At 37.8% G+C, this 20482-nt stretch overlaps 1 protein-coding gene across 1 annotated transcript; it reads left to right on the forward strand.

Annotated features, from left to right (window-relative positions):
* Positions 1-233: 233 nt before the first annotated feature.
* On the forward strand, positions 234-8418 carry LOC146139414 (adhesion G-protein coupled receptor D1-like). Its single transcript, XM_083392432.1, has 5 exons — positions 234-403; positions 1627-2156; positions 4229-4460; positions 5383-5850; positions 6518-8418. The coding sequence occupies exons 1-5, from the start codon at positions 235-237 to the stop codon at positions 6769-6771; spliced, it is 1653 nt and encodes a 550-aa protein (XP_083248558.1). The 5' UTR covers position 234; the 3' UTR covers positions 6772-8418.
* Positions 8419-20482: the final 12064 nt, after the last annotated feature.

Raw genomic sequence — 20482 nt, forward strand, 5'->3', positions numbered from 1 at the left:
GTGACGACGCAATCGAATTAGCTGCAAATTAATCGCACATTTTGACAGTTTAACGAAACCTTGTTCCGAATGTCATTTTTTTAGAATTTGTTAAAATTTTCAGGAGAAAGCACGGCATCATTGGGTTGCCTGACTCCAGCTATCAACAAAACAACAACAGCAGAAACAAGCTATCAAACAACAACAGCAACAACAACAGCAGTAACAACAACCCAAAAATTCCAAACAACAACGATGGCGACAACAACACGTCTCAAAACAAGCGCAACGACAAACAACACGACGTTCAGCCTTACTGAGTCAACGCCCACTCAAAACGATAAGGTGACCACAGCCGATGCGACAACCAGCCCGGGTGGACTAACAGCTGCTTCAGGCACCAAGGCATATAATGTCAAGATGTGTAAGAAAATTTTCAAACTTTATTTTTTAAACAAATAAGTTAGTTCAGGCCACAGTAAAAAGGTGGCCGCCAATTGGTAGATTCGCAAAAAAATGGTGGTGCTTATCAAATCAACGGGAAAAGTTATTATTCGTACCCTTATTTGGCTGTATACAAATAGGTAAAAGTATACATAAAATGCCCGGATTATGTCACTTGTACCACGGAACCATTTATTTCGACCTTGTAGCCTTACAAGTGGTCTCAAGGTCAGCAAGATGCTCGCGTATAACCTTTCGACCGTGACTTGAGAACCTGAAGTGCAGAAATACGAAAAGTCAAGCCATTGGTGCAATTTGAGACTTCATAATATTTTGTATAATGTTTTGTTTTATTTTTAAGAGCACACACTCCCATAGTTCATGATAGTCCTACTTGTCAAGTTAATATTATGTATAATTATTAAATGTTTAAAACTCTCTTACCCGACAAAATGAGTGATATGCTACAGGTAAATAAAATGACAAAACACGAACCTACTTTGTTTTGTAGCACCTATATGCATTTTTCCATGTTTCCGGTAACGCGTTAAATCAGACCTGCGAAAATTTCGCCACATATAGGGACAAACATTTTATCCAAACTTCATTGCTGCAAAACGGTGACGCGCTAAGTGGGGTGCCACCGTTTTGCAAGCATTTCGTAGTGTTATATAGGACTATAATAGTCAGAGGTAAACAATTGATCAACGCCTGCTATAAAATGGAGTATATTTAATGGTATATTTAATGATGGCTAACTTCAAGGATGTTTGATTTGTCAGGTCGGACAGGCCCGACTGAACTTGGCTTGCGGGTTATTAACGAAAACTGAACAACTTGTGGACGAAAATAAGATGTAGCCTCCACCGAATAGTGTAATTTTGTAAATGTCCTAAAGCTATAATTCCTATTAGGCTTTGTCGCTCATGTGACAGTATAAATGTGCACTATTTATTTAGGATTTTCTTACGAATTGCAGAATATTACTGACTCTGAAAGGTGAAAACAAACGAATCTGATTCCATATCAATGATAAATATTAAACTAAGTGCTGGACTTTCTGTACTAAGTGTATAGGATTTATAGGGATTGTTCAAAGCTGAATGTCTTACAGTCCCAATACTGCTGTATGCAATCACTTTGGACAGTACTATTATAAGACGCTTTACCAAACCCATTTTACTTATAAACCTTTGATTTCAGGCAACCAGAGCAGTTCGAAAACCAGCGGCCAAGTGAGCACTTCGCTGAAGGTGAACTACACAGGCGGCGGCCAGCTTCAGTCTCCCCTTCCGATCCAAATCAACTCAACGTACAGCTTTCATGTCAGTCTGGAAAGCATCACCCTGGACCAGGTCCAGTCCTGTTATCCTGGGCCCCCAACGAGCCCAGGCGACCTGCGCGTCACCCAGCTCTTCACCCTGACCAACCTCTATGACGTCACGCCGAACCCCAGCCCGCCAGAAATCGAGATCCTGTACAGCGTTCCAGTGGACGACGCCACACTTCAGGCAGCACTGAGCGACCAAACCTATGGTGGCCGTGGGCAGTTCCAGCTTGGCGCAGTGGAGTACCGCTGCGTTTATTTGGATCCAGTCCATGGTTCCTTTTCGGACCGTGGAATGACTGTGGAAGGGGTAGACGGAGCCGGAGTGCGTTGTCGTTCCAATCACACCACCGTGTTCGCCGTTTTGATGTCGGTGAGCGGCAGGGTGGTGCCTGTACTGGCTCAGGTTAGTGGAACTGTTGTTTCAACCCGTTGACGCAGTGATATCGTGATTTGTATGTATTGTGAATAGTCGACTACTGCGTTCGATTTCGCCATGTCTTTAGTAAATGACCAAGTTCGAAGTGGATAACCAGCAGTTACCTGTAGCAGGAGACAATTCTACGGCCCAAAACTTGGCATTTATTAAGTTAAGAAAAATCCTTAAGATTTAACTCTCAATTGTTGTTTGTCGTTTAACAGTTGCAGAACTTAAAAAAAAACAACTTACAGGGGTTGGTTATATTTAACTTCACTATTTAACAGGGGTCCGCAAATAGTGGGTCGTGAACCCAAATTGGGTTGCGGGATGATTAATTTTGCGTCGCGAAAGCCTTAATATTATTGAATAGCGGCCTATATTTGGTAGTTTTTTAATTACAGTATTTCTATTAGTGGAATGAAATACATTCAACAGAGCCGTCTTACTTTGAGCGCACTAGCATTGTCACGCATATATATACACTATAAGCCGCATAAAATGTCGTGAGACCTTCGTTCGATCTGGTGAGGGAAAAATCGCTTGCAATCCGACACTATTTTGGGCCATTACCGAAACGTCAAACTAAACCGCTTAGCCGGAATATGTGTTTACTTCCTATAGTCGTGTGCTTTTTTTAGCACGCTTGCTGTAAACAAAGCGTCGTGCGTACGTTGCAATCTATAATTAAAATATGTAACCATGAACAAGTTAGATACTTTTTTGGCCTAACACGATATTTAATGAGCATTATTGTCAAATTTTGCAAACATAAACTGCTGAACCAGGTTTTTCACAAACTTACGATATAAACAGGCTATTATAACTAACGATATAAACAGGCTATTATAAGACGCTTTACGTTACGCGAATCTTTATGTGTTGATGCGTTTCTATACAGCTCTGGGACAGTAACGTGATGCAAAAGCAACCTATAGCTTTGCGGAAATATATTTTTTGTGTGATTAAGCGTCGTTCATCCTTTATAAATGAGAAATTTTGTTAACTAAAACCAGATGCAGGAAATCTGGTTGCCCTTGGCGCAGAGAGTTACGCTGGACAAAGCAGGGTGTTTACCGTTCTTGTGCTAAGATTTTGCGTTTTAGTCTAGTTATCTAAAATCATGTCATTATACTGCCCGCTCAAAAATCCTTAGATACGCGCCAATAACGGGTTTCCTAAAAGGATTGCTAGATGTTGGACATTTTTAGTCGCGCCAAAAGTTATTATACACCTTGCCAGTAATTATTGCAGTAAGCTAAGTAGCGGACGGGGATTGAAGGGGTTATGGCGGGAAGTTGATGTGGCTGCAACCCCAGAACACATATTGGTTGCTAAATCATATTTGCCATCCGAATGAGACAGTAGTAAAACTCAAGGGTTCTTTTCAGTTGAGTTAGAGAATCCTTACTCTTTAAAAATGAATAAAACATATTTAACAGATTTGTCCTAGAAATAGAAGTTACTGCTTTTCATAACAAATCTATTTATTAAAAACAATTCCGGAAGTATTGATGTCGCGAGACCTTTGTTCTATTTATTTTGGCCCTGCTCTATAAGAATAGGTATAGAAATTGGAATCTGACAGCGAATGGTTTGGCCTGAAGTGCCCACAAAATTGTTATAGTAGTATAAATGATTCTTTAGTTGGGGGATACACCCACACACACACACACACATATATATATATATATATGGCAAACCAACACATATATATAAAACAAAAAAACACCAAGAAATATAGCAAATTTTTTCTAAAATATAACCTGCATAGGCATGAATTAGGCTATTTCAGGCGACCATTCTTGTTTTCTTTTTCTAAACCTAAAAAAAATAATGATATAACTACAAACATGCATCAATGTTCATACAAATATGCATCAAATGTTTCACAATTAATATGTTCAAATAGAATAGAAGATAATATCAACTAACCGATCGCTAAGATCCTACATTTAACTTTTGTCAAAAATGCGTTTCATAAACATAATGTTTTTTAAAGTTGTGAACTTATTCTCATATTTCAAAACAAACCTCGTTAAAAACTTATTTTTTAACAGATCCTGACTTACATTCTCGAGGGCATCTCTTTGGTTTCACTCGTACTGACGGCCATCGTGCTGCTAAAATTGAGAAAACGTCTGCGCAACGACCGAACCGTTGTGCAGATCAACCTGACCTTCGCCCTGATGACCTTTCACCTCGCCAATCTCCTGCACGACACAGCCCTGAAAAACTCCCGGATGTGCGAAGTGATAGCGGTCGTCCTGCATTTTACAGTGCTCAGCTCAGGTATTAAGTGTATCAGCTGTTTGTTTTGCCTGTAAACGATGCGTAAACACCAAACGCAAACTTTTCTTGTTTTCTTTAAAATTTGTAGCCAGATTTTAAAGGTCGATAAATATGCGCTTTGATTTGTGACAAAGAAATTAATGTTTAAGCAGATAAAGGTTTAATTGCAAGTACTGTAATTGGTTTGATTAGTTTGGGTCAATTTGCTTCCTAAACATTTTCGAGTAGACCGCTTTAAATACCATTAAAAAGTTTCATGAAATTACAACAAGACGCAACTCTGATATTCAAGCAAGTCACGGCTGACGAAATCGACAGTGAAAACCTGGAAAAATAATTCGCTCGTAACGTTGGACAGATACTGATTTCTATAACTCAGTTCTAATCATATAGCACTTTACTGCGGGGTACAGATATAACATGTTTGTTTATACTTAACAGTCTTCAAAGCTCATTTAGTTGTTTTAACGTTACACATATGTATGCGTAATGCAACCTTGTTCGAACTTTCTGGTATATAACATTGAATACTGACGGTGGTGTATTACATTAAGAAACGCATTTACGTCCTTTGCAGTATACGACAAACTAACTGTTAGTTTGTTGATATGGCGTACATTCCTATTTTAAAAAAAAATCGCATTGATTGATTATTATAGACTGCAAAAAGTTACCTAATTCCAAAATGTTCCAACCGAAAAAAACGAAGAAAGTAGGGCTTTCCAATAGCATAGCCCCGATGTCCGTCGATTAAAATTTACATGTTTTTTGATTAAACCCGTCTCGTCAATTCTAAATTACCAGCTCTAAGTAGCCTATCAACCCATTTTAAACTTTTATCAAACTCAAACACAAACCAGCTAAACCTTACTGTGACCATTATATGTTACACATTGCCACAACCTTCTCGATGTGCTTTCAGCTTTCTGGATGCTGCTGGAAGGCACAACGCTGTTGGCGAAGACGACCAGCCGAGCAATGAAGTCGTCCAATTCCTCGAAATCACCTGTCCGCTACCTGGTGGGTTGGGGAATACCGGCACTCTTGGTGATAGGTAGCGCCGTTCCCGGGTTTCTCCTCAACATATACTTAAAGGATGCCGGCCTTGGAAGGTACGCCAAATGCTGGATTGCCTCTCCTGAGATCCTCTACGCGTCCGTGATTGCGCCAGTCGGGGTCACCATCGTGATCAACCTCTTCATCCTGATCCGAGTCGGCTTCTTCATCTACAAGATGAGCAAGGACACCGAGAGCTTCAAGCCGATCGCGGAAAGGCACACCAGCACGTCCGCCGTCGACCTGGACCCGACTCATTTGCGCGCCGCTCTCAGGGCCACGGTCATGCTGCTGCCAATTCTCAGCCTTCCCTGGGTGTTGTTCCTGCTCGTCAGTAAGTTCACTGTAATACTTTAGTCCTCCGTAAAAGACGCAAAAGCTTGTATCTTTGATAAGACTGTTTTTTTTTCAACACGGCGCTTTCACAATTGATCATGTTGTCGTAATGTGGGTGATTAGATTTTACCTCGCAAGTGCTTTGTATAGCCTTAAATTTTGCAGTAAAAAACTGCGAATGATTGGTAGTTATCACATTTGAACTTCCGAAACAAATTTTGCGAGACTAAAGACGCTTTAACATCGACTCAGTTGTAGTTTTCAAACCTGGGGTGTTTATGGGCACAAATGGCTTTCTTACTAAACGGTATTTAATCGATTTTTGGACTTTCGATAGGACGAGGAGTCATAATTGCTAAACCCTGTATGTGCGACATCACTGTACTGTTTTGAAGAAAGAACAAAAAATCACTAAAAAAACAGTAACTTAAATATTATATTGTAATCGAAGTGAATTATTTGAATTAACTTAAAAATAAAGTTTCAAAAAAGGAGTCCATTTGTCGAGCATTTTGCAAAATACGCGAAAGCTAGAAAAAATAACTCAATACCGAACGCTGAGATCATATTTATATTTCGCCTTTGTCTGGTAGAGTGTAAAACATCTTATTTCCAGTCCTTGTTACAGAGCATTTTACATATGTGACACTGCCTTTGCTCCACAGATGCGAGCGTTGTGTTCCTGCACCTGACGATCGTGGTGAACGGACTGCAGGGGTTGTTTGTTTTCCTCGTTTACTGCGTATTCAGCAAGGAGGTACGAAACGCCGCCGTAAGAGCTTGGAACAAGACGGATGTCGGAAAACGTCTGCCTATATCGAGGAAGAAGCATAATCAAGCCATCACAAGCAGCAGTGGGAGTGCAATGGCAACTACCAAGGGAAGCGAAGCGGTTTCCACAAGGCAATCCACGATTTAAACGACACACAGCATGCTATAGAAGGATAGCTTGAATTTCGCCTGCTTTAGATCATGCGCCGTCGACCGATTCTTAAGTGTATATAGATTTTAAGGCGAACACTGAGCTTTGTATTCTGTTACATTTAACTATACAAATGCATACGAATCTCGTTGCATACAAACCACTCAAAACACTCTACTTATATACAAGTTTCATTCGTCCAACCAGCAGCATTGTAAAAACTATAGCTCGTGGACAAACAACTGAACTGTTTATTAGGCTGCGATTGATATGACTATATAGTTTCACCAACTTTGGCATAAAAGTAACTCTTTCAGCCATTTGGGCGACATTAACACCATTTCTAAGGCAAGTTACAATATGAAAGTAATTGCTTAAATTATTTGAATACATGTTGTTTCACGTAATAAGCCGACTTATTTCTTTACCCAGCTTTATGCAATAGTTCCACTGCCCGAAACATAAATGCACGATTGGGCGTTCTTGTATTTCTTTTAAACTTTTAAATTAAGTGTCTTAACAACGTTGTCCATTTTGCGTTAAATTACAAGTAGAATTTACCTACGTTTTAAATGCGTTCGTGGCCTTTACTTTGTTGAAAAATTTAAACGTATTATCATTTCTCTTAAATTCTATTTATGTTTTGATGCCATACCAGTTTTTCCGGATAGAAGCTAATTCGCTTTAAATGTAAAATTTAGTTTGCTAGAAACTTTTGCATGCGGTCTGTTATTTTTTTTTATACAGTCAGCCACCTTTCACAACAAATATGTGCAATAATATGGTATCGCGAACAACCCCTGTGCAATAGTAAACAGCTTTGATAGGAAAAAAGTTATTTACATCACGATTTGATTTGCGTATCCTTTTATGATTTTTTGATTCGATTCAGTTTTAAATAGTTCAAACCAAGAGTTGACTAATATCGTTCTAAATTCCTGTTTTCCAACGACTGGATTGTAATTTGAAAATATGCCACTTTTGCAGAATACATAATTTAATTTTAAACGGTTTTATCGTTAATCTTGGCGCTAAAGCTCGTTTTCGTATCTACATATTTCTCATAAAAACGGATTTTGCGATTTTTCCTTCTTGATGTGTATTTCTATGCAAAATATTGCTCAAAATCAATTGTCTTTTCCAACTTTTATAGATTTGGTTTTAATCTTATTTTAATGCCAATGATTTCACGCTGGATTTTGTAGTTTTAAAAGCGTTCCAAACTAATTGTATGAGCCTTTAAAGATACTTCCAGGCCACAAAGTCCCCGTTAGCAACACGCAGACACACTTTATATCAAATAATTTACGATAAACAATTTAATTCGTTAATATTTATGTGAAGGTTGTCGATTTCTTGTTTATGCGCGGCTTATCTTTTAGCCGGCTGAACCCACTGTAAAAAGGCACTTTGGTCTAAATTGAGTATTAATTTGCTACTTATACCAACTCACAAAAAGTGTTTTATTGAAACGAAAAGCTAGTTCAAATTGATATATATATTCTTTGTTGACTTGTATTCAATGTTACATTTTATTCGGAATGTTATAAAGCTGACTTAATGTCGCACTATTTTGCAGACTGTTGATTTAGAATTTTGTAAATAGTTGAACGTATTACATTTCCGTTATTCCACATTGCACTTTCTTGAACGGCACTTTGTATCTACTCGATTGTGCTATTTGGAATTAAAATGTCTGTTGGTATTAAACTGTCTGTGTACGATTTTTTAAAATTTGTCGGTAAACAATGCTGATCAATTGATTTATACTCCATGTTGCAAAGCTAACGCAACTTCATGAAATTTTGTCGTTGGCAGAATATTTGATTTTTCCAACATTTTATATTTAAGACCGCTGCGTAAAATAAAGCTCATCAAATGTCAACTAATGCAATATTCTAACAAAAAACGTTGAAGCGATCACATCAATTGATGAATGCCAAATTTAACTTTTGTGACACTTTTCAATGAAAACCATTTCAAATCAATAGTTTTTTGAATACAGTGAACTTTTTTTAAGGTTCTGCGATGTAAATAACACCAAGATACAAAAATCCACATACCGCGTTCACGTCAGGTATTCTCCTGGTTAGCATATTGGCTATCTGATAGCCAATATATTGGCCACAGTGCTCATTAAAATCACGCTGTTTATCTCAAAGAGAACTTATTTTGTAGCAATTGGAACTAAATTGTAACCGTTCGTATACTTTTTTGGATTGCTGCTCTTAAATTAACCCTTCATTCGATGTAAATTATTCGTTTAAAGTCATTAATGCCCATTAGGTATTTATGGAATCCAAATTAAATATGCCTCGTTTATATGAATCTAAAGTAATAAAGAACTGCACATTGACGCTCAAACTCTTTCACACGTCAGATTTTCTGTGACAATACTTTTTTCAATTTCAGATTTAAATACAAAAACGCTTCTCTTTGTTCTACAATATTAATAAAATTACGGGTACAAAATATCTACCTAATCTATATTAAAATCATTCTTGTTTTAACCCTACAAACCTGAGTTCTTCTTAATATGTAATAAACAAAAACTTGGGTGGACATAGTTTTGGAAACTGAAAAGGGCTATAGTGTGCTAAAACCAGTTGAACTCTTGCAGCACTACCGGGCAGAAATAAGAAATAAAAGCCGAACGCTTTTGTTGAAATAAATATTACAGCGCTTCTTGTATTTAAAGAATCCTCATCCATTTTCTATTCCTTCCGGAATTCTAACAAAAAATATCTTGTGCTCGTGGGCACTGTTTTGAGTAATTTTTTTTAGATCATGTGCGACATGCTCTTTTGTCCCCCGACGTATTTAAGAAGGCGATGGACGTCAATGCTCATGCGTGCTGTCACGCTAATCGTTTCCTAGGGGCGTTAAAAATCCCCTTCCTTCTTGCAATCAGCCGCAAAAACGTGGTTCGTTTATACGTTTTAGTCTTTCGGTATAACAAACTGTACAACATTGTTCCGAAGATGAAGCAGTTGGTGAAACAACGACTTATCATTTAGTTCTATCCTCTTTCTGGTTTCAAACCCATTAACCGTCCAAAGGTGAAAAAGTCGTTTAATGCTATAGCATGTCGGCCTATTAGAAAATAAACATAAGATTAGTTCAAAGGGTATATAATATAGGTTCTTTAAAAAAAGGCAGTATAAGTTTTTAAAGGAGCGATCAATCACACTATTCGCTAGTTTAAATGCATATTGTTTAGAGTTTAGACTCTTATAAGTGTATATACACGTGCGGAGCTTTGAATGTGGTACTCATGACTGGTGAGGAAGCAATTTTGGTGTCGTTTAACAAAGCAACGTGCAATTGCTCAGAAGCGTTTAGTACATAGTTAACATTTGCTTTTTGCTTCACCAAATCCTTACCCTAATAGTTTGTTTATGATATACAGCATGGCATAACTTAGAACAATCATATATAGATAACTGCAGTGAAAATGACCGCAGTACAGTTACGTGAAGGTTTTTCATGTGCTATACGCAAGCTTTTAGGCCTTATGGGAAATTTAAGATAATAATTACCGCAAATGGAATATTATTGGCCCTGTCGAAGTTATGTTTTCTCTTTTTCACAATTAACAACGAATGTGCCGTCGGTCCGGAGAAATTTATTTTTCCTGCCAGAGTTATCAAATGCAATTGTGAATAAATGGAGCCTGTATTGCATAACAACACGACGCATGCAATACGAATACATGAGAAAATATCGGGCATAATACTGCACAATGACAAAAGAAAACTAGAAAAACTGTAAAGCGTATGCATAAATGGGGAAACAGAAGAGAATATGCAGTAAATAAAACATTTCATGAAGCGGATAACCTTACCAACTAGTAAAACCATCAATACAAACATATTTGCTTCAGGCAAATCAGTTCGTTAAATTTCTAGCGGCCTGCAAATTGCTTCAAGCGTGTCACGCTTATATTTCCCCTGTTTCTCCCGGTTTATTGTACTTTCCTAGCTTATCACGCTTCGCTTTTTGAGTCAATTCACTCGCAGTTGCCAGGCCCGGAAGTCACTTATCTCACCAAAAATCAACAACCATAGGGTTGGACTAACTATAGGCGTCGGTGAAAGCATAAGTGTTAAATCCGTGATTTATCATTTTTCATGTTATTTTTTTTTAACATCGGTTGTCTAATAAAGAAATCATTTGCTATGGTTACAACTGGTAAGCGTAAAATATAACAATTTGAATATATCAGTATTTAGATGAGCAACACACGTTGAAATTTGATCCCATGCTGTAGTAACAATTCACAAAAATACAACTCTTCCAAGTGTCACAATTTCTAGGGTCTCCCTTGTCAACGCTTACTGATGTATAGTTAGAAGCTGAGTTAAAAATTATACATTTCTGCTTCAAACAAAATTTTAAAGAACGAGACATTTACTTTACGATGCACGTATAGTGCGCCCATCGTCAACCCTTATAAACTGGAAGAGGATGGGATTTTTTTGTATAGTTGTGTTATAGACAGAAAACTATTAAACAGTTCTTTATTACTTTAGTTTCATATAACCGAGGGATATTTAATTCGGGTCCCATGACTACCTAATTGGCATTATTGACTTTCAAACCAGTAATTTACATCGAATGAAGGGTTAATTTAAGAGCAGCAATACAAAAAAGTATGCGAACGGTTACAATCTAGTTCCAATCGCTACAAAATAAGTTCTCTTAGAGATAAACAACGTGATTGTAATGAGCACTGTGGCCAATATATTGGCTATTAGATAGCCAATGTACTAACCAGGAGAATACCTGACGTGAGCACGGCTTATTGTATGTAAAAGTCTGCAAGCAAAATCGCCTGTGTCAGTTGCACCTTCAGCGCCAAGTGAGTCTAACGTTGTTCGCGGTCACCACCCGTTTTTTGCCTTCTGCGTCTAGGTGGGGATCCTCATTTTGAACTGCTGCCGCGTTGTTCGACATATCATTGGCCTTGGTCGAACGTGAAGTTCCCAGGCTTTCCTTCGCCTTCATCCTTGGCCACTTGATTCCTAGTCGACGTGTGGCCGCCTGACGGACTTCGGTGTTAAAGACCACGTAGACCAGAAAGAGAAAGAGGCCTTGTAGTCCGTTCACCACGGTCGTCAGGTAAATAAACACAACAGATGTGCCTGTGATAAATAATAGCATTTGATTATCGAGCGAGAACTAAGCTGGGTATAGTCATAGTTAATGGATTTATGCAGCTCTAAAACGCTGTAGCCTAAAAATGTTGACGCATATTTTGCAATAATTCAGGTCGAACAGTAAATTTTGCAATACTTCAGGTCAAAAAAAAAAATTCTCATAAGGTACGAAAAATTCGGCAAAATAATAACTACTTGCGCTTATATTTTAAGGTGAACTGATCGCAAAAGTGACCAGAAATCAAGTTATAATTTTGGCTTTTGCAACACTTATCAGGTGATTTCAAATTGTAACCAGAAATGCGGACAATTATACAAGCCAATTAAATTCAAACAGCGTTTTAAACCTAATAGTAAATATATTAATGCGTAGGCGTTATATGTACAAATACCTTAGACGTCAAAGTATTTCCAGTCGTTAAAGCTTTTATAGCGTTTGGATAGGTTGGTTTATAGTTTGTTGCAAAAGCATTTAACAAGGTTACATTGCGCATAGATTAGAATGCTAGGCCCATGCTAAAATTTCACAGGCATATCAAGGAAAACTCACCAGCCAGGAAGAGTAGAGCCCAAGGAACTCCAAGAGCAGGAAGCAGCATAAGCATGGCTCGGAGACCGGCTTTGACGTGAATCAGGTCGTTTCTCACCAGAGGATTGTTGCCCGCGCTACGTTCGGCGACCGGCTTCAACTTCTCTTCGCTTTTGCTCATTGCGTACACAAAGCAAACGACTTTGATCAAGATAACCAGATTGGCGGTTGCCATTGCAGCCAGGGGAATTATGACGCCAAACAGAAGGATTCCCGAATCTCGGCTTAGCCAGCATTGGGCGTAGTTCAACGTTACGTTTGGTTTGAGAGCCTTCAACGGGTCGTCCATGTAGATGTCGTTAAGGAAGCCGTAAACCGTGGTGGCGATCACCGCTGCACAGGGGAAAAGCCAACCAGATGCAAGGAGGCTGATACGAACCACTCTGAAAGAGCCAAGACGAAGAGCGAAGTCAGAAGTCTTCAGTAGAATAATGACGCCCTCCACCAACATCCAAGCTCCTAACAAAAGAGGCCTTTGTAATCCAAACTATTTTAGAAAACCTTGGCAAAGTGCTTAGTTTTCTAAGCCCTTTTTAGAACAAATTATCTTAGAATAATAAACAAGGAAGTTTTCAAGTACTTTAAAACAAACGCAGCTAAATTCACCTTTTAGTCCTTTTCGAAACCAAATGACCTAAAAAAATTATTTTCTTATCTTGTATTCGTTATATTGACTAATATTGGTTGTTATGAAGTGAGCAAAGATAAAGTGAATGCTTCAGGGTTGTATATTATGCTGTTGAGATCATAATTTAGTACATTACCTAAATAAAGAAAAAAATTAGTTATACATTACCTATATGCTTCGAATTAGAATGCCGCCATTCACCAAGTGTGTAACGTAAAGCAAAAGTTAACCTTCATGCCGCGATACAAGCAAAAGGGTTATATTTAAGATCGCCATAATTTGATCGGGTAACACGGAGTGGCAAAAATGATCAACTTGAAAACCGAATCCAGACCAAATGTATAGTTTTTTAAACGTGGCGTTAGTGCATTTATGTCATTCAGCTGTCACATAAAAACCTTTCCACAACTGTGTGCACTAGAATCATTTTAGGATTAAATTTGAGCCTGTTGTAAGAGTGTTAGTTTCCTTTACCCGCGCTTAGCATTACGAAATGCTGAAGGACCGCCAAAACTTGGCAGGCAAGGTCGTTATTTATGGCGAAGTCGTGAAACAAGTTGCCAAGATGAAGCAGCAACAAACACGCAGCCAGGTGAATCTGCACGACGGTTCGTCCGCTTTGGAGCATTCGTTTGACCAGCAGCAATGCGAAGATCGTCAGTATGAGTGCGATTACGGAGACAGCGCCAGTGGCGTAGCCAAGAACCTGATTAAAAATTGTATTATATTTCCCGTTTTCCAGTTTATAAATTCGCAATGCGCTTTCTATAGAAGACATATTGGCGTAAGAAAGGCATTTTCTAACGATTAGTCTGTTCTTAATGTCTGTGACGCATGTATTTGCGCCAGTACGTATTCGTGCCTTGCTGTTATCCTTTAAATAACGCAATCCGCGACACATCCGGCGTATTTTCTTTGAAATTGATGGCCGCTTACCGCGCCATAAACAGGTATCGTCGTGCGCGATTATGTTATGTATATATAAGATTTGCCTCATCTTACAACGTCATTGGCGTCGTTATTCTTTTTTCGTACCTTAAAACTAACTGCACTACAACGTTAAGTAAAAAAAGAAAGACGCAAAATAAACGCAAATATTATGTAAAATGCCCAAAATGACCCCCAATCTCAGCCTGATAGAATTATCTACCTTTAAAAATCCAGAAGTCCACATATGTATAGGTGTACCTTGCCTAAAACATCCAGACAAGCAGGCACACACATACACGTAAGGTTTCCTATAATTCGTGTTTTAAGCCATGGTGTTATATTTAACTAAATTATATCAGTGTGCTCAAAATAAAAGGTTAATCATGCCGTTCAAATTGTTTCCGAGGCACAGAGCTTTACCACTCAACTGTGTTTTAATTAGGGAGCAATTGTAGAGTTAGTGTACAGACCTCAACTAGAGTTATGTACCTTTGCCGGAAAGGGTATGACGGCAGCTTGCACGGTTAGCATGACTGCGAAGATGGTTGTGTGATTGGCCCCGCATCCCATAGTACCTCTGCCCTTCCCCAATGACCATGTTCCAAGCGTGCTGAATGTGTCCGTTCCCGGGTCGTAGAACATACATCTCAGATTCATTCCGGTAACCCGAACCGCACCGCGTTCGTCTCCGCCGTAGTTCGTCGCCTCGTAAACGTTCTTGCTGCTTATCGAGCGGTCGTTAACGCCAATGCTGTAGCCCACCTATTGGTAGGGTGTTTTATAGGAGGGGAAGGATAAAAGGATTGATAGTTGTTGTTAAATATTTATTACACCATTGGACAAATCCGTGTTACTTGGAGATCGAGCGTTTTTTTAATGTTTGTTGTTTTAAATGGCCCAATGTGCCAATCCATTACCTCTAGAATTAACAGCACCATTTTTTATACGAGCTTCCCCGAAGACAACAGGTGCAGGTGTGGTGTAATATTCTACTCTATTAACAAAGATCATGTACCGGCCCCATTTATAACAAGCTATCCCCAAGACCCAACTGTGAAATATGTTGAACCCAAAACAAATAGGTCAACCTACAGTATATGGTGTTATGTGCCACTTGATTAACAAAAATTGTATACGAGCCTCAACTTTAATAAGCTCCTCGAAGGCACCAAGTATAATGTCGAACTCAGAAGGAAAGGTGCACTCTATTGTGTAATGTTCCACTCCATTTATAAAGATTGTATGCCAGCATTCTTTTTAATGGTCTTTCCGGGACGAAACAGGTGTAATTTGTTGTATTGACTATTGAGAAATAATATGTACCAGCCTTATTTTGATGGGATTCCACTAAGGCAACAGGTGTAATTTGTTGAACTCAGAATCAAATGGTGTAATGTGCCACTCCATTAACAAAGATTATTATATACTATAATTTGTTAAACTCGGATAGAAATGGTGTATACCAGTGCTTCTTAAACTATTTTTAGTTTTGTTCACCCCTAGCATCTTCAGATTTCATTCACCCTTGTCTCATGATATGATAAAACTATCTCGTCTATATATAACAGCACAAATGGACTTAAGTTTTTCGATTTTTGTTAAGATCAACTTAAGTTAAATTATACCATTGTAAATCTACAATTTTTCGAGTCCAGAAATATTAAGCTACAAAAGCATCAAAGACAGTCATCAAATTTTTGTACTTAAACACTCAGTGCAAACCTACTTCACTATTACAATAAGCAAAAAAAAAACACCAAAAAACAACAGTTCAGTAGTCCATTTAATGCAAAGCTATCATCCATTTCTGACGGTTCACCCTTATTCACCCCTTTTGGTTGTGTCACCCCTGCGAAAATATTATTCACCCTGGGGTGAACTATTCACTAGGTTAAAAAACAATTGTGTATAGTATATTAACCACTTACCCCCACTTCCTCTTTTGACTTGGACGGCTTCAGTTCGAGCATTCCTCTCACAAGGAAGTTGCCCCCGATGCTCCCGTCATCTTGGGAGCTCTCTTCTGCATCCCAACTCTTCCGGTCCTCCGGCAAATCGTAATTCTGAATCTCCAACGCGACCGACTTGGTCGACGCGAATGATATCAGACTTACGTCACCGACCGTGCGTTCGACATTGTCTCCCGGCTCGTAGACGGTGTACTCGGCGTTGTCGTTGGTGGAGCAAGGCTTATTTTTTTCTAAAAGGATTAAGTTTTGGTATCTGCCTCTTTTTAAGTAACTTTTTGCTTAAATTGGTTAAAATGATAAATTTTTGTGATTGCACAGCGACGTTAACGTGCTTGCATTTTATTGAAATTAGACAGAGTTCGTATAAAAACGAGTGAATTGACTAAATGATTAAATTACTATATATTCCCAATATATATATAAGTTTATGAAAAACTTACCACACGGGTATACGCTTTTAACGTTTAATTTTAATTTGCCGTTTTGCCTTATTCGCAGAACAATTTTTCACAAGTATATAGCCGTTGTATATACTTACTGACTTTAGTGCAAATTTTCTGTTTTTCCGAATCGTCATCAACGATGCGATAGTACGTAGCTGTGTAAAGAAATCGTATTAATGTTATCTGTTCAATGCTTCACAGATCAAAATTTTAAATTGGTTTTGTTTAAGATTATCCCACTTTAATGTTAAAACAACAGGTTAATAACGTGCAGTACACCAAATTAAAATAGCCAAAATGTTTTCAGAAAAAATATGAATTACGTTTTTCTCTAGAACCTATAATTGGATTTATTTTGAACAATTGTGTTAAATCTTTTTACTATTGTCGTCAGATATGCATGACTAATTAAAAAAACAGTCTTCACAAATTTACCATTGTAAAAACAAATAAAAGGCAAAACGACATCATCCTTTCTGTCGTTCAGCGTACACCACGTTTTATCTTCAGCTGTTTTGGTTTTTAATTTATATGTCAGAGTGACATAACGGAAGGTTTGATCCCAATCCTCACAGCGTTCATCATTTGACATATTTCTTCCATTCGACCATGTGCCAAAATATGTTCCTGGGCGCGTCTCTTCCACTTTTCCGTCTAAATTGCAAAACATGAAACAACAAGCATTGCCGTAATGTGGCGGATGGTTTTATCTGTTCGCATGTAAAGCATTTTGGCCGCCGCAAACAAGGTGCGGATATATGTAATATTATAAACCCATTTCGAGGAAACTTACAAAAATAACTATGGAGCAACAATATAATAAGCGAAATTGTATTGCTTGTATTACCTTTTATTATTGCGACAAACAACAAAATAAAACTATGTAGTTAGGCCGTAATAAACCCAGGAGGGAAAAACATAAACACGCCGAAGTATTACCTAATTGTATAAGCCAGACGAAATAATACATAAAATCGTCTAATAAGTCATTAATGGCCAAAATGCATTGAATACAGTAAGGAAAGGGTATGGATGGCCCCGCCGTTCAACCTTAATTTGCACTGGCAACACCGTGGTACCAAACTATGTTTACTTTTGTTTGGGTTATCAAATGTAGGGTTGGAATATGGGTTGGTTAAATTATTAGTAGAGTAAGTGATTAAGCTATAAGGGCATGGTTTGGGGTTCGGCAAAATATTGTTTACGTCATATTCTCGCCGTTTATGTCTTATTGCGATTTTGTGCCTAATCCCGCCTAAGCTGTTAGTCTAAGTTTGGTCTTATTTTGTTTATTTAAAGCTCATGTTGTTCTACCTGAGTTTTATTGCTGGAGTCTCATGTAACAGGTTTCTGCATCACGTCAACCGATAAGGCTTCTTGTGTTTTTTAAATCTCATTATGTTAACTTTTACACTTACAGAGATTTTAATTGCTATAGTTGGGCGAAAAATATGCTATTTATATTAACAAAAATCTCATACATTGTTAGGCATTTAAAACACTTATTTTACCTATTGCGTTTCGGCCTTATACCACCAATGTTTGCCGCAGAAAAAAAAAATTTACATTGACAGACTGTTAACAATGTGTTATAGTTCATTAATAAACGGTAAAATGTTTTCCTTTGGTTATTTATATTGTAAGGTAGTGAATATCACAATTAATTTACAACGCTGTTCATAACGTATGGTGACAAAGTCAAACAAAAAGCAGAGTTATCAGAATTTTGTATGAAGTTCCTGGAACTGGTTTTTTGTGTGCTAAATACCCTACACTCACTCCAACGAACCCATCCCCTTGACACATCCCCCAGCCCAACCAATAACGTTTGTCGTTCATACCGATCCAAAATGTGTGGTTTTTCGCCTTCCTTGCCATGCATTTCAGTGTTTGAAATTCTGTTCTATTTTCGAACATTGCTAAAGCCCCATTGCCAAGGCGACAAACGCGTTCAGCGCCTTGGCGGGTGTTCGAGTCGTTCCGAAAGCTGTACAGCTTGATATTGGCTCCATCTGAAAAAATCGGGTACATAATAAATGAGAAAAAAGTATATATTTTACCTAAAATCACGCACAGGTTGAGAATATAACTCACAACAAACCGTCACTGCAAAAGAGGCCGTGGACTCAAAATTAATTTTTGACTGTCGCGCGAATTTCTATCTCTCTTTATGACGTTTTTGTTAGTTCTGCGTAAAAAAGCCATGCATGCTATGTCATGTTAGTTTGTGTGAACTAATAAACCTAATATTGTGCAATTTTCGACTGGATTCAGCTGCGATTTGCTCACCAGTTCGCTGGACAAGAACAACTGTTTTTAAGATTAATTGTTTTATGACGTCACGCCATGACAAAATTTGTGACGTTATTTTTATGATCCCCTAAACAAAAACCAGCAAACCGCTCTTAGCCGTCATACAATATTGGGAGGATAAACTATTTTAAGTGAAGTCGTCGTGTGGAACAGCAGTAGCCGTGTGAGAATTGCAGTCAGCAAAATGTTTGTTATTATATTATTTTGACATTAAAATAATATTTGACATTTTATGTCAGCCAGAAGTATCATAAAGCGGCTCGTTAGCCCCATTAGGAGCTCTTTTGAGTTTAAGACAGGGCTCACTTAACTGCAGCACGACTATTTAATTATTGTGGCCCGCATTTTCCTACAAATATATGGTTAACACATACTTTCCTTAAAAAAATGAATGAAAGGTTGCCAGTTGCAAATATCAACTACATATAAACAAAACGTTAAACTAAACAAAATTTCTTAGGATTAGAGTTTGTTAAATTGCGATCATAATATATTTTAACTTTTCGGGTCGCAAACGTCAAGCATTTAAATACTAAAAAAGCGAATAAGATTAGTTCATGTTGTAACAAGTTAAGGCATATGTATGACTTACTAAAGCTTATTTCAAAACAAGGTTTTACCTATTTTGAAGATATGCTAAAATAAAATAAACGAAAGAGTATAATTGTTTTGGGAAACATTTACCTCTGAGTGATCCACCATGTTTCTCTAAGCATTCATTAAACCAATCCAAACTTTGAAATGCAATATCACCTGAATATAAAAAATGTATTCATAATAATGGGCTAGTAACCAGGAAATGTCATTGTTTTTCTAATTTATTGTAAAAAAGCACTCCGTAAAAACGTTTTTTTGATTGCTCGTAATGAAAATGCTAACAAAATAACCAACACATTATGACCAATAATAAGAGTAAGCATACGAAATTTGCGGCTTCTGATTTTTAGGCCTGGTGTATTGCATTTTGTCCTTCACTTTCGTCAGAGTCAATTCAGAAGGGTTTAACTTGGTGCTGGAAGAGCAAGGTGCCACTAACCATTAAATGTTGAGAATCGTTTGGCTAGGTAAGGCATAAGCCTTTTTATCGTGCGGCGGCACCAGCCATTAATAAACAGAGGGATAGTTTTGTATAACAAAATTAAAAAGCCAATGTTATGTGGTCCATATCAGTATAATTTGACAACACACTAGTTGGCTGGCATTTTAATAAGAACTTTTATGGCTATACATTGCCTTTTTGTGGTGTAGACTGGGTACTTTATTGAAAAGGAGAGTAAAATTATCTTTGCCCTGTTTACCTTAAAAATGTATTGAAATTAAATTTTGCGATCTTGTCTGAAAAACGTTGCTCTACGCAATCAACGAGTGTAATCCGACATATTAAATCGCTATATACAACCGAACAAACAAAACTGGTGAAAAAGACAATTTTGGACTATGTTTAGCACATATCTGCAAAAAATGTTTGAAGAATATGCCAGGTTTTTATGTTAACTCGCTAAGGCTCGTGGAAAGCTTTAAAGGGTCACAGATTACAAATTTTAAGACGCCCTGGGCTGCTACAGTTTGCCCCAGCAAGTTTGCGGTTGCTTGAGGAGTAAAAATTGAGTAAAAAGAGGAGTAAAAAATTTGAAAGGAATGCCTGTTGTAACTTTGGTTGCTTTTCTGTAATTTCA

This window comes from Ascidiella aspersa, chromosome 6 (assembly GCF_963924565.1).
Source record: "Ascidiella aspersa chromosome 6, kaAscAspe10.2, whole genome shotgun sequence".
In the NCBI taxonomy this organism is placed as follows: Eukaryota; Metazoa; Chordata; class Ascidiacea; order Phlebobranchia; family Ascidiidae; genus Ascidiella; species Ascidiella aspersa.

Excerpts from the sequence above, each read along its gene's own strand:
- LOC146139414 (XM_083392432.1), top strand. The coding sequence starts at position 235 with ATGGCGACAACAACACGTCTCAAAACAAGCGCAACGACAAACAACACG. Across the intron at positions 4,461-5,382 it reads TTTTACAGTGCTCAGCTCAG|CTTTCTGGATGCTGCTGGAA; the intron begins GTATTAAGTGTA and ends ATGTGCTTTCAG. Across the intron at positions 5,851-6,517 it reads GGTGTTGTTCCTGCTCGTCA|ATGCGAGCGTTGTGTTCCTG; the intron begins GTAAGTTCACTG and ends TTTGCTCCACAG.